Raw genomic sequence first — 13,853 nt, forward strand, 5'->3', positions numbered from 1 at the left:
AAATTCAAGTATGTAACATGGCACATACACCATCCAAACACATGAAAAACATGACCACCGTGAATGCCTACTAGTTTCAATACGAATAAATATTAAAAGTGCATCACATACCACATTTCGCAGCTTGCTTTCAATTTCTTCTGATGTGAGCTTTTTACTGAGTGGAGTTTTCCTGAGAAGCATATCACAGTAGTTTGCTAGAAGTTCTGGGCATCTTGATTCTGGCTGACATTTGCTAACAGCACTATGTAGCAAAAAGATAAAGCAAATAAGGACAACACAAATGGCGTATACAAACTGTACAATTATATGTTCGACTTAAAAGGGGCAAGATGCCTTGTACATAATTGTATTTCCCTTTTCATTTCTGACCAAAATGTAGTTCATCACAGAACAGGCCCAGCTACGTTCTCATACATTCATGGGCTATGATTCCATGTGTCACAGTAAGGCTAGCAAGTCAAATTGCAGTGGGCTAATATTCATCTGGCACAGCAGCAGGACTTCACACCAAAGAAATTGGGATGATACTTTTGACAAAAGGCTTACAATAATAAGAATTTTCTCTTGTGTTAACATTACATTACACAATCATGCATACCGTTGAATACACTTGAAAAGAATCAAATAAAATATAGCTATGATCATATGATCAGAGAATCATATGTTGGTAGAATCACATCTTCAGGTTCTGCTTAATAGATATCATGAATATAAAAGAATTCTGACAATGAAGGAATAGTGATATTCCTTCAAAATGCTTTTACTTGCAGGACACTTACAATGACAGATCAACTTAACTAACATCAACATCTGCACACCTATTTGCTGACAGAAAAATAACATTTACAAGCGTAAATCATTTGTGCTTTAATAACCACTGGAAGAGTGAAAAATAAAAATGTTTACAGTTAAATCACAAATTTAATAACAGATATTACTGTCTTCAACAACCACTGAAATATTGCATACATCTTAAACAAAACAGCAATTGCGAATCTACAAAGTATGAGATAGATACATGAATTCAATCTGGATTTTTTTTTTTCTGCACTTTAACTTACCTTTTGTTTTTTGTTGGTAGCTCTAGTCGGAAGACTTTTGTGTCATTTACTACATGCTTATAGGCCTGCAAAGAAAGAAGACTGAATATCAAGGTCTTTTCACAAGCCATTAAATTTTCAACAATTGCACACTTCAGAGCTTCAAATTCTGCTTTACTGATCTTCACAGATGGCTCTTGAGCAACTGCCTAAAGCTGAATGAAGACAAAACAGAGTTCAATGTGATTGGCTTTCATCAGCAGAGAGTATGAGGAAGATTAACCATCTGAAAGTTGGCAGTGCCATGAACATCTGGCATGTAGATCAGGCCATTAGGTCAAGTAAGAAACCTCCAAGTGATATTCGATTCTTTGGTGACTTGTAGCTGTTTGTACTGAAATGCAAATTGCTGTCTGCATACTTTAAGCTACATGTACAAGTGCCTGGAAGTTTTAGCTCCACAAACACCTGTCCCTTGCTAACTTTACACAGGCTCTCATACTTCTCTTTGTCATGTTTGTGAGCTTCATCTCAAAGTCTGCATGCCCTATTAATCTTTAACCCTATTCTAACTGGGCTATTTGAGACCAAGTTTTTACTGGGGAGGGGGTCAATTTGACCCCCCTTCAGATCTCGGCCGCCGATCACGCGATTGCCGCAAAATTTTGCGTGTACATAGAGCGGATGTCAACTACAAGATTATATGGTCATACAATAGAAAAAATTTGATTTGATATTTTTTAATAAACTAATTATGCAAATTTACGCATGAAATCATATTTTCACCTATAACTCCATTAAAAACATTGAAGGATTGCTAAATTGTTGTGTCAGAGTTCCTCAAGACATATCGAACAATTTTCTTACAGAAAAAATAGCGCAATCAAAATCAGTTTCTTTTGTTTTGTATTGTTTTGTTAATTTCTTATGTATTTCATTGTTTTTCGACCTTTTGTTTTCTATTGTTTTTTTGCCAAAATTTGTTGTAGGCACTTTTCCAAGCTGATCTACATTAGAAATGATTAATTTCAATGGTTAAAAGTTGAAATAATCTAATTTATATCAAACAAAAAAACACAATTTGCATTGGATTTGCACACAAAATCATGAATTTGAGCTGTTTTGGGGTTGACATGCATATGCAAAACATTGCGTAACTTCAGAACGGTGTACCCGGACGTCGCAAATTTGGTCTCAAAATATGCGGGAGACTTCAATGAAACTAGAAATGTCGCTATGGCGACTGGTATGCCTCCGCCATAATGCATGATTCTCCTGATAGGTCTAGATAGTACATGTAGACAATGTGTGATTACATTTTCACAAAATTGGCAAAATATTAAAATGACAAGTTTGTCACAAATGTGTTGAATGTTCACCTTCCTTGACCTAGGTTTAATTGGATGAATAGGAGAGCATGTATTTGGGGATTTAAGGACTTTAACTTGACTTTGACCCATTCATAAGTTTATGCATTGAGTAATTTTCAAGGTACCGGTATGGAGAAAAAGTGCAATTTCTGTATTGAATAGTAAATTGTTACCATTTTCATCTAGCCTTTGACCCTAAAATTCATAAGATAATCACTTTCAGGTAGAACATGCATAAATATGTAGTAAGTTTCAAGATAACTTGAGCCACTTCCGAGATATGGAGGAAAAAGTTAGTTCGGCACTTTCACATGATCTTTGACCTTTTGACCTTTGAGGCAAAAAAAAAGAAAAAGGCAAAGAAAAACTTTCCAGAGAATTTCTATTAGGTTACACATGCATACACCAAGTGTAAAAAAAAATAATAATCCTGCTGGCACTGCATAAACATGAGGGAAATAGTAAAATCTTTAAGTGTTGCACTTGACCTTTGACCCCATGAACCCTACATTCTCTAGGTAATCACTGCCAGTCAGTACATGTATATACTATGTTCCATGAAGATACCTTGAACAATTTTCCAAGGAACGGAGAAAAAAAAGGAAGTTTTAATGTTTTTACTTGACCTTATGACCTTTGACCTTTGACCTCATGACCCAAACTTTCACCAGAGAATCTTAATCGAGTAATACATGTATACACTAAGTTTCAAGAAAATATCTTCGGGCATTGCATAGATATGGTGGAAATTGTGAAATTTTATGTATTTGACCTTGACCTTTTGACCTTTGACCTTGAGCATGTGCACCCAAAAGTTGATAGGCACAACTTCACCCCCTAATACACATACATGCTAAGTTTCATTAGGATAACTCAACAGGTTTTGATAGTTACCTTGTCCACAAAATTCATTACGGACGGACGGACAACCCGAAAACATAATGCCTCCGGCACCACTTCGTGGCGGAGGCATAAAAAGTCATGAAACGCTGCGGCAAAATCTGTGCGCGTTGCGGAATCGTGGCGCGAAATGTCGAGGGGAGGTCAATCAGACAATATTTACAACTGACAGACCAATGGACAGAAATAATTTTGGTCTACAAACTTCCTATTTGCCAATCATCTTTATTTCAATGAAAGGGCACTCCAGTGGATATCAAGCACCTACAAACTAATCACTTCACTTTTCGCAATCTGGTTTTGTAAGGAACTTGCATCTCCAATGTCTTCAGGAGTAAACTATCTTTTGTTCTGTCCATATGGTCCAGAACTGCTGCCTTTGATTACTAAAAAAGTTTGGGTCAAGGAATGTGACACGGCTTTCATCTCTCATCCCAAGGACTCTGCAATAACATTGAACTTCACTTTCATGATGACTATTAGTCCCGTCCACAATGTAAGTGAGATACATCCCAGCAGACAATTACGGATCCACTTCCTAAATCTTCAGTGGTCCTTCTAACTCGATTCGCTATGTTATTCTGTTGCAGGGCCCCCAAGAATAACAGTGTATAAACCACTGATGGGGCTATCCTGGGTAAAGAATACTGAACAGTTCAAAATTGTTTTTTAGCAGTCTTTCAAGAAAACAGTCTTTCTGTGGTCTTTCAGCAGTCTTTCACCGATTTCTCAATGAGCTCTCGGGAGGTCTATCAATCATTTTTTAAAGGTATCTCAAGAATTGCTACAATTTTTTGGAGATCACTGACAAATTATTCACAAATCATTGAAAGTTAAGTCTCTCACTGATCTTAATTGTCATCTAAAATTTGACACTTCCTATTTTGAATATTTATAAGGAAAGTGTTAAATATCTTACCTTGTCCCTTGAAGTCAAGAATCTTGGATCATCATTAAATGCCTGCTTGACAAGTGAACTGAACCGGTGGAATAATTCTAGTAATCTCTCCACATATTTCTCTGAATCCTGTTCATAAGGAAAAGAAAATTTAAAGGAAATTAGTGGTATGCTTCCCCTATATTGCATCATTTACCCAATAAGTGCAAAGCATATCTTGACACTGTGAGCGACAGTTTTGGATGAGTGAACAGACCTTTGACCCTTGATCTTTGACCCCATGCCTGCATCCATCATAGATGTAGCAAACAAGGCTACTGGCACATGTGACTTAACAACACTGCAGTAATGTTATTCAAAAGTTGCCCTGTAATGTCAGTATGCTCAGCCCTTTCCTCTTCTTTGAGTATGTAAAATCCTTTATTTTGCTTCCTGTCAGACTTCCTTTCTCTTTTTTTTTTTCTTTTTGTCCTTTTCCCGTTACCCAGGAAAAGCTTTTACATTAATAGGAATATAATGATTGACATTGACCACTTTTCCCTACAGTGAGTTGGACGCTGGTCAGTTCCATGTACACCTCATCCCCACAGCCCAACTCCAAATTATGGAGGGATGACTTATCTTTGCCTTCTGACCAATAACCTTTACATCATACATTTACTTGCATCAGTGGTCATAATGTCCTTTTAAAGTGGAAGGTCTTTCCCCATGCAAAGAATTTCCTCTTTTTATCATTGTTTGGCAGAGTTTATAGCGCAGATTTTAGAGGTGAAGACAGTGATACTGGGAGAGTGTGAATGTACCCTTTCGGACTATGACCTACAGTCACAGATGATGTTCAAGTAAAACATTGAATTTGGGTACTTCTACTCATATTTCACTATAAAATTTTCAATACAAGGGAGATATAACACCAAGGAATCAGAACCTGTTATAAAAAACATTTGCGATCTCAAGAGTGCTTTCTTGGTCCATCCATTCTTGGTCCATTATGTGGAAACTCCTTGCGCAACTTATGACTCATTTTGACAGAGTGGTACACACGTAATATAGGTTTTCCTGCCCAATTCCATCAGATTTGCATTCGATTTAACGATGCGATCATTCAAGTTTGAGTGAATTTGAATGATCACCGAAGTTGACATTCAAAAAGGTAACTAGTTCAATCAATTCAAGCTCATCAGCATGCAATTTCATGAGTTTCTCACACAAGGGTGTAAAAAGGGCATTCAAATTAAAAATGCAAGTGCAACGCATTCAAGGTCGCATCAGCACTGTCGTGGAGAGCGTTGAGGAATTCAAATTCACGATAAGGCAAACAACTACAAAGTATAGGCAGTCTTTTTCGTTGTTGCTTTTATTCTGTGTAGTTTATACTCAGCTGTTTGAATTTGCAATCTGAATATACCTTGAAATGTGGTTTTTGACTCATACTAGCTAATGACTTGTATAACCCCACTATCATACACATACATTTACACTTTATTCATATACACAATTTTAACCACTGCTACATTTCAGAGTATGCATGAACATCTCAAATACGGACAGAATTACAGGATGAAGCATGACCTTGACAATCAGCAAAACTGGCAGTATAACCCTTTGGTGAAATAGGTCTATCTACAGCTGATCTGATTGCGGCAACTTATGATCAGTGATGATATGGACATGGGGAATGGAATCAAAATGGATCAATATTGATTTGGACGTATAGAACCCCTAGGATATTCTGGAATATGGCTATTTCCTAAACATTACATCAATACTGTTTGGGATGAACTGAAAGTGACAGAAGGTCGACAGGAAAGAAATACATCCAGTACAATCAAGATAATTAAATGAAACCTTGAAATGACAAGGCAAGTGCCAAATTGTGTCTCGCCCATTCGCGTACGAGGAATTAATATCTTTTATAACTCCCAGAAGTTAATTGACCTGCTTATGACCTTTGACCTTGTGGTGACCTTCAACACCCCAAGGGACATTTACCATCCAAGTTTGGTCACAAACGGACAAAGGGATCAAAAGTAATGAGCCATATTGAAACGCGCCATAAAAACTTAACATTGGGCCCTAAAAATTTGTTGACCCCTTTCTGTGACCTTTGACCTTGTGATGACCTTTAACTCCCCACGGGACATCTACTGTCCAAGTTTGGTCACAAACGGACATAGGGATCAAAAGTTATGAGCCACAATCAAAACGCGCCCTAAAAACATAACATTGGGCCCAAAAAGTTTGTTGACCCCTGTCTGTGACCTTTGAGACCTTCACCTCTCCAAGGGACATCTTCAATCCAAGTTTGGTCACAAACGGACAAAGGGATCAAAAGTAATGAGCCATATTGAAACGCGCCATAAAAACTTAACATTGGGCCCTAAAAATTTGTTGACCCCTTTCTGTGACCTTTGACCTTGTGATGACCTTTAACTCCCCACGGGACATCTACTGTCCAAGTTTGGTCACAAACGGACATAGGGATCAAAAGTTATGAGCCACAATCAAAACGCGCCCTAAAAACATAACATTGGGCCCAAAAAGTTTGTTGACCCCTGTCTGTGACCTTTGGCCTTGTGACGACCTTCACCTCTCCAAGGGACATCTTCAATCCAAGTTTGGTCACAAACGGACAAAGGGATCAAAAGTTATGAGCCATAAACGAAATGTGCCCTAAAAACTTAAAATTGGGCCCTAAAAGTTTGTTGACCCTTGTCTGTGACCTTTGACCTTGTGGTAACCTTCAACTTCCCAAGAGACATTTACCATCACCCAAGTTTGATTGCCATTGTAGCAACATGTGCTGAGTTACGTGTGATAAGAGAGTCTTGCAAGTAAACTTGAATGTATGACCTCAAATGACCTTTGACCTTATCATGTGACCTCTCACGGCACCATAACAAGAAGGTACCCCCAGTGCATCCATCACCCAAGTTTGATTGTCATTGTAGCAACATGTGTCGAGTTACGTGTGATAAGAGAGTCTTGCAAGTAAACTTTAACGTATGACCTCAAATGACCTTTGACCTTATCCTGTGACCTCCAACGGCACCATAACATGAAGGTACCCCCAGTGCATCTATGACCCAAGTTAGGTTGTAATCCAAGCAACTTATGTGAAGTTATTTGTCAAAAGAGAGTCTTGCAGGTAAACTTTAACATAGAAAAGAGTCTTGCACATACTCTTTAATATATGACCTCAAATGACCTTTGACATCATCACATGACCTCCGACAACACCATATCATGAAGATACCCCTAGTGCTTCTATCACACAAGTGTGGCTGCCATTGCTGTAACAGTTGCCAAGTTATGCATCATAAGAGAGTCTTGCAGGTAAACTTTAACATTTGTGACGGACGACGGACGGACGACGGACGGACGACGGACGGACGACGGACGGACGCCATTTGGATCCCTTAGTCTTGTCTTCACCTCCGATGGGCGAGACAAAAATGAAATTGTATCATCCAATCGTATGACAGTGAAAAAGGCCTGTAGAAGTTGCGTATGTCGATTGAATTAGAACGTTCAAAGTGCTAAGTTGTGTTCCTATACAGTGCACTCCCGTTATAACGAAATGCTCGGGACCAGCCGTTTTCTTTCGTTTTATAAAATGGGTTCAAGAATGTAGCCAATAGGAAGCGCTGAAATGAGTCACATGTGCTTCCTTTATTCTAGTCCCATTGCACTGCGTGTTAAATCCTATTGCCGATCGTCTGTGCGCGCGGCGGCTCCTTTGAATTGCATGCATACGCGCTGTCAATCCTGTAAACAACTTCTAGTTCGGGCTGCCGGCCAGCCGGCCGGCCTTTCTTCCCTTGTGCATAACATGTGTGGCGCGCGTACGTATACTCTTATATACACTGTACGTACACTTTGTACAGTACAGTAGACCAAGCGTTGTGGGACCGGACGCATACATGGAGTCACTTTGAAGGGCAAATCCAACGATTTAGCAGGTTAATTCTCAAGCCGTTTTCAGAGTATGTTGTCTAGTAGGCCTGTATGAGGAGTCTATATCAAGTCTTTAAGGTAAAGGGTGCATATTCTATGTAAAATAAGTAAGTTTTCATGCGGGAACTTAAGTGTCCGGAAACCCAACCCCCCCATCATACTTATACTGTATGTGCGGAATTTCCGAGTGCGACTTGCGTACATGTTTGGGACGAACATCTTCAGACGTCTTGACCCACAAAGGTACGTGAAATACGCTGAAAAATGCTCTTAGTTTTCGAATTTTCGACCCATTTTATAAAACAAATGATGCACAGGATTATTTCGTGGCGTTAGTGCAGGCGTAGCTCACTCTCGGGTATTTACAATGTAGTGCAACATGCACTCGGCTTCGCCTCGTGCATGTTTCACAATTGTAAATACCCTCGAGTGCACTATACGCCTACACTAACGCACTCTATCCTGTGCATCATTTGTATAATATCGAAATTTCGTTATAAATGAACAAATACGATATATAACAAAAACAAGGTAACCACCACGCATATATCATATGTCTGTTGAATACTCATCATACACTGGAAAGCTATGTGAAATGGGATGGTACCTTTTTAATTTCGTTTGGATATTACATTTAAAAGAGAGCATAAAGTTGTTTTTGTCTCACAATAAGTCGTATAGAAAATAATAGTTTAGGATTCCGTTACAGTTCGCTATTCCAAAGATTCGTTTCTTACTAAAGTTCGTTACTCCGAAAGACTCTTTGTTCCGAAGTTTCGTCATTCCCGGGAATCCAAAGGTTTGTTCATTATTTTGAAACTTCGCTCTTCCGACGATTCGTTATTCCGAAAGTTCATAATTTAGATATAGATATATTGTTCGTTTCCAAAGGCTCGTTGATCGGAAAATGAAATGAGTCTAGTCATTCCGAAGGTTTGTAAATGAAAAAAAAATGAGAATGGTTCACTGTTCCGAAGGTTTTTTAATGCGACAATGAAATAAGGTTTGTTATTCCGAAGATTTGTAAATAATTTTTTTAAAAATGAGAAAGGTTAGTTATTTTGTAGGTTCGGTTATCTTAAGACGATTATGAAGCTTGCAATTCCAAAGTTTTGCTACTGGACACACTTTTTGTCCCCGCCGAACGAGTTCGAGCAGGGGACTATGAAACGGGCTTCGTACGTGTGTGTCCATGTGTATGTGTGTGCAAATGTTCAATTTGCTACTTCTCTGTCATTTATGAGCCAATTTTGATTCTGTTTGCTTTATATGATAGCACTACATGGGAGCTTTGAAACTTCCACGCAGAATTTCAGTTGTGACCTTTGACCTTGACCTTTGACCTATATTGTACATTTTGCTACAAAATGCTACTCCTTCGCCATTTCTAACCCGATTTCGATTCCGTTTGCTTTATGTGATGGCACTAGGTGAGGGCTTCAAACTTCTACACAGAATTTTGACCTTTGACTTCGATTTGACCTTTGACCTCGACTTCTACACAGAATTTTGACCTATATTGTACTATATTTGTTACAAAATGCTACTTCCGGCGGGGACATATATTACGCACCGCGTAATTTCTACTTTTCCTTGTTCACCTTTGGATTAACGAAACTTTTTTTAATGTTCCGATTAATGAAATTTTAGAATTCCTATCATTTTCTGACAAAGAACCGTCGTAATAAGAACCATATCTCATGGACGGTTTCACGAACTTTAGTAATAACGAACTGTTTGAATAACGCCAAATGTCCGTAATAACAAACCTTATTTCATTTCCGAACCAACGGACATTCAGGTGTATAAGAATCTGTGTGTTTTGTAATAAAGTACCTTCGAAGCAATAAAACGAACCTTGTTTAATTTCAGATTATTGTATAACAATAATGCAAGTCCCCCTCGGAAACTATGCAGGACACAAGGAGCGAACACGTACACAGTGATGTGAAGCGTTCGCCCATGCAGAGACGCTTTAAATGCTTGTTCCGCTACATATTTTCGGAAGCGATTCGCATTTCGTTATAACGGAGCACATTTCTTTTGTTTTTCTTTGTCAGTGGTGCTCAGAAAGATTTCGTTATAACGAAAATTTCGTTATGACCATGTTCGCTGTAAGCGAATTTTGTACCATAGACTTCAATGGCGATGATTTTGGGACCAGAAGTTTTACTTCGTTATAACGAAATTTCGTTATAACCGTGTTCGTTATACAGGAGTCCACTGTAAATGAAATTGAAACTGGTATTTGGCACAAATTTGAACGTCTATCCAGCTGGTGCAAAATTGAATGCATTTCTCTCTAAACTGAATGAAACTAGAAATGTCGCTACAGCGACTGGTTATACCCCCGCCAAAACAACATTTCATAAGCTTTGGTCAAAACAACATTTCATAAGCTTTGGTCAAAAAACTGAGGAAGTAGTTAAATCCGCAAGATCTTTCCTTGATCTTCTACCATTAATATGCCGTTACCATGGCAACGTACTTTCGGGTACTGTCGAAAAATGCGTCTTGCACATCTACAACCAAAGGCACACATCTCTACCAAGTTTCATGGAAATTGGGCAAAAACTGAGGAAGTAGTTTGCAACACAAAATTTTCCATCATTTTGGCTCATAATATGTGAGCTGTTACCATGGCAACATACTTTTTGTCACTGTCAAGAAATGTGTCATGCTGACCTATATCCTAAGACAAACATTCAATATGAATTCCATGAGAATTGGAAGAACACTGATGAAGCAGTTTTGCCATGAAGCATTTTGCCCTATATTTTACCAATAACATGCCGTTACCATGGCAACGCACTTTTTGCCACTGCGGAAATATGTGTCTTGCACATTAACATATTCAGATGAACATCTGTACCTAATTTCATAAAAATTGATCAAAAACTGTGGGAGGAGTTCGCGACGCAAGATTTGTACCCATTTTTGCCCATAATATGCCGTTACCATGGCAACATACTTTTGGGTACTGTCAAAAAATATGTCTTGCACATCTACAACCCAAGGCACACATCTGTGCCAAGTTTTATGGGAATCGGTTGAAAAATTGAGGAAGTAGTTCGCGACGCAAGATTTGCAACGGACCGACCGCCCGACCGCCCGACCGACCGTCCGCTGATTCCTATATACCCCCTTCAAACTTCGTTTGGCGGGGGTATAATAAAATCTAGAAGGAGTGCCATAAAATGAACCATGAGAGCAGAGCAGTGACCAAAATCGCTTGAATTTGAACGCCTTTTCATTAATTAGAATGCAAATCTGATAAAATTGGGCAGGAAAACCTATAGAAGTGCTGTCACAGGGTGACCTTTTGAGAGACAAGTCTATTAAGAATGTAACCATTTGCTCATATGAAAACAACCATGACGACAAAGTTTCTCTACAGGTACTATACAATTAACTCTTTTAATGGCTTTAGAATCAAAGAATATTAAACAAATATTCAGTAGGCACTTACTGTGGTGATGACATCTGCAGCTGCTACCATGTCTGCCAATCCTGCCTCTATGATGTGTTGCTCTAGGTCTCTCAGCATGGGGTTGATACCTTCAGGCACCCTGTCCATCAGCTTCAGCATTAGATTCAATTCTGAAGGTAGGATGACAAACACATGAAATCATGATGTTTAACACCCCTACACATACTGTAAGTTGCCATCATTGTAACTAGTCACTCTACTGTATAACAATGACTATTACACAGCCTTACTATTATCTCCAACGAGAAAATCCTAGGACAGAAAGCAATATGTAGCATTGATTTAGACTCGACATAAACATTTTTTTTCTTCTTCTTCCTACTGACACAACTTTGAATTATTTTCGAATTGCTGATAATTTTCTCACTTCTGTCAACAGAAATAATTATCATAATATCTGACTCCCTAATATGCCACAACTCTGTATCAAGTAGGTATATATCCTGTACAGCAGCTACTGGTATCATGTAAAGTCGCATGGGTATGCTTTTCAGTTTAATCTAAATTAACACCGAGAAACCTTCCATCAACATACTGTAAACGTGGAAATTTTCGCGGTTCATTAATTTTTGCGGATTTCGCGCTACGTTCGGCTAGCGCGAATTCAAAAACGCGCGAATATATCTTCGCAATTTTCTATGCACATTTTGAACGGCCTGGTGCGCTTCGTCGATGATACTGCTACGTAGTACAGACATGTTTATGCATATAGCAGTATCATCGCACGCACCGCACGCACCGAGCCCACGGCCGATTTGTGTGCTACATCCCCGCGACTACAGTAATAGTCCTACAGAACATGTATCGAGTAAAATACATGTACTACGTAGTTGAGCGCTTGTACTCGCACTCGCGCCGCTCGCTACGTCGCTTATCGTACGCTGGCATCGCTGGATGAAAACAGCGACTGTGTATTAACCCGCTGCCGAGCGCGAATTTAAGAACCCGCGAACATGTTTTCGAGCCGCTCAGCGCGAAAAATTAATCGCGCGAAAATATTGACGTTTACAGTACTAACAAGGAAAAGTAGAAATTACGCGGTGCGTAATATATGTCCCCGCCAGAAGTAGCATTTAGTAGCAAAATGTACAATATAGGTAAAAAGATGAAGGTCAAAGGTCAAAGCAGTCAAAGGTCAAAATTCTATGTAGAAGTTTTGAAGTCCTCACCTAGTGCCATCACATAAAGCAAACGGAATCAAAATCGGGTTAGAAATGGCGAAGGAGTAGCATTTTGTAGCCAATGTACAATATAGGTAAAAAGATGAAGGTCAAAGGTCAAAGCAGTCAAAGGTCAAAATTCTATGTATAAGTTTTGAAGTCCTCACCTAGTGCCATCACATAAAGCAAACGGAATCGAAATCGGGTTAGAAATGGCGAAGGAGTAGCATTTTGTAGCCAATGTACAATATAGGTAAAAAAATCAAGGTCAAAGGTCAAAGAAGTCAAAGGTCAAAATTCTGTGTAGAAGTTTTGAAGCCCTCACCTAGTGCCATCACATAAAGCAAACGGAATCGAAATCGGGTTAGAAATGGCGAAGGAGTAGCATTTGGTAGCAAAATGTACAATACAGGTCAAAAATCAAGGTCAAAGGTCAAAGAAGTCAAAGGTCAAAATTCTGTGTAGAAGTTTTGAAGCCCTCACCTAGTGCCATCACTTAAAGCAAACGGAATTGAAATCGGGTTACAAATGGCGAAGGAGTAGCATTTTGTAGCAAAATGTACAATATAGGTCAAAAATCAAGGACAAAGGTCAAAGAAGTCAAAGGTCAAAATTCTGTGTAGAAGTTTTGAAGCCCTCACCTAGTGCCATCACATAAAGCAAACGGAATCGAAATCGGGTTAGAAATGGCGAAGGAGTAGCATTTTGTAGGCAATGTACAATGTAGGTCAAAAATCAAGGTCAAAGGTCAAAGAAGTCAAAGGTCAAAATTCCGTGTAGAAGTTTTGAAGCTCCCATGTAGTGCTATCATATAAAGCAAACAGAATCAAAATCGGGTTAGAAATGGCGAAGGAGTAGCATTTTGAACATTTTGATCACACACGGACGCACACACGGACGGACACACGGACGGACGGACGGACACACGGACACACACACGTACGGAGCCCGTTTCATAGTCCCCTGCTCGAACTCGTTCGGCGGGGACAATTAATTCGCTACAGAAATTGGATTATTATATGCACGAACTGCAGC

The 13,853-nt window shown here is 39.1% G+C and overlaps 1 protein-coding gene across 1 annotated transcript in view; it reads right to left on the bottom strand.

Moving 5' to 3' along the window:
* Positions 1-13,853, bottom strand: part of LOC139739119 (cullin-5-like) — a 57,561-nt gene that overhangs the window by 12,770 nt on the left and 30,938 nt on the right. The window contains exons 9-12 of the mRNA XM_071649738.1: positions 11,638-11,768; positions 4,233-4,340; positions 1,065-1,129; positions 112-244 (exon numbers count right to left, since the gene is read on the bottom strand). Of these exons, the coding sequence (XP_071505839.1) occupies positions 112-244; positions 1,065-1,129; positions 4,233-4,340; positions 11,638-11,768 (437 nt within the window). The remainder of the gene's footprint in view (positions 1-111; positions 245-1,064; positions 1,130-4,232; positions 4,341-11,637; positions 11,769-13,853) is intronic.

Source organism: Diadema antillarum, unplaced genomic scaffold (genome assembly GCF_040938485.1).
Source record: "Diadema antillarum isolate AM-2024a unplaced genomic scaffold, OU_Dant_1.0 seq00000783_RagTag, whole genome shotgun sequence".
NCBI classification, from domain to species: domain Eukaryota; kingdom Metazoa; phylum Echinodermata; class Echinoidea; order Diadematoida; family Diadematidae; genus Diadema; species Diadema antillarum.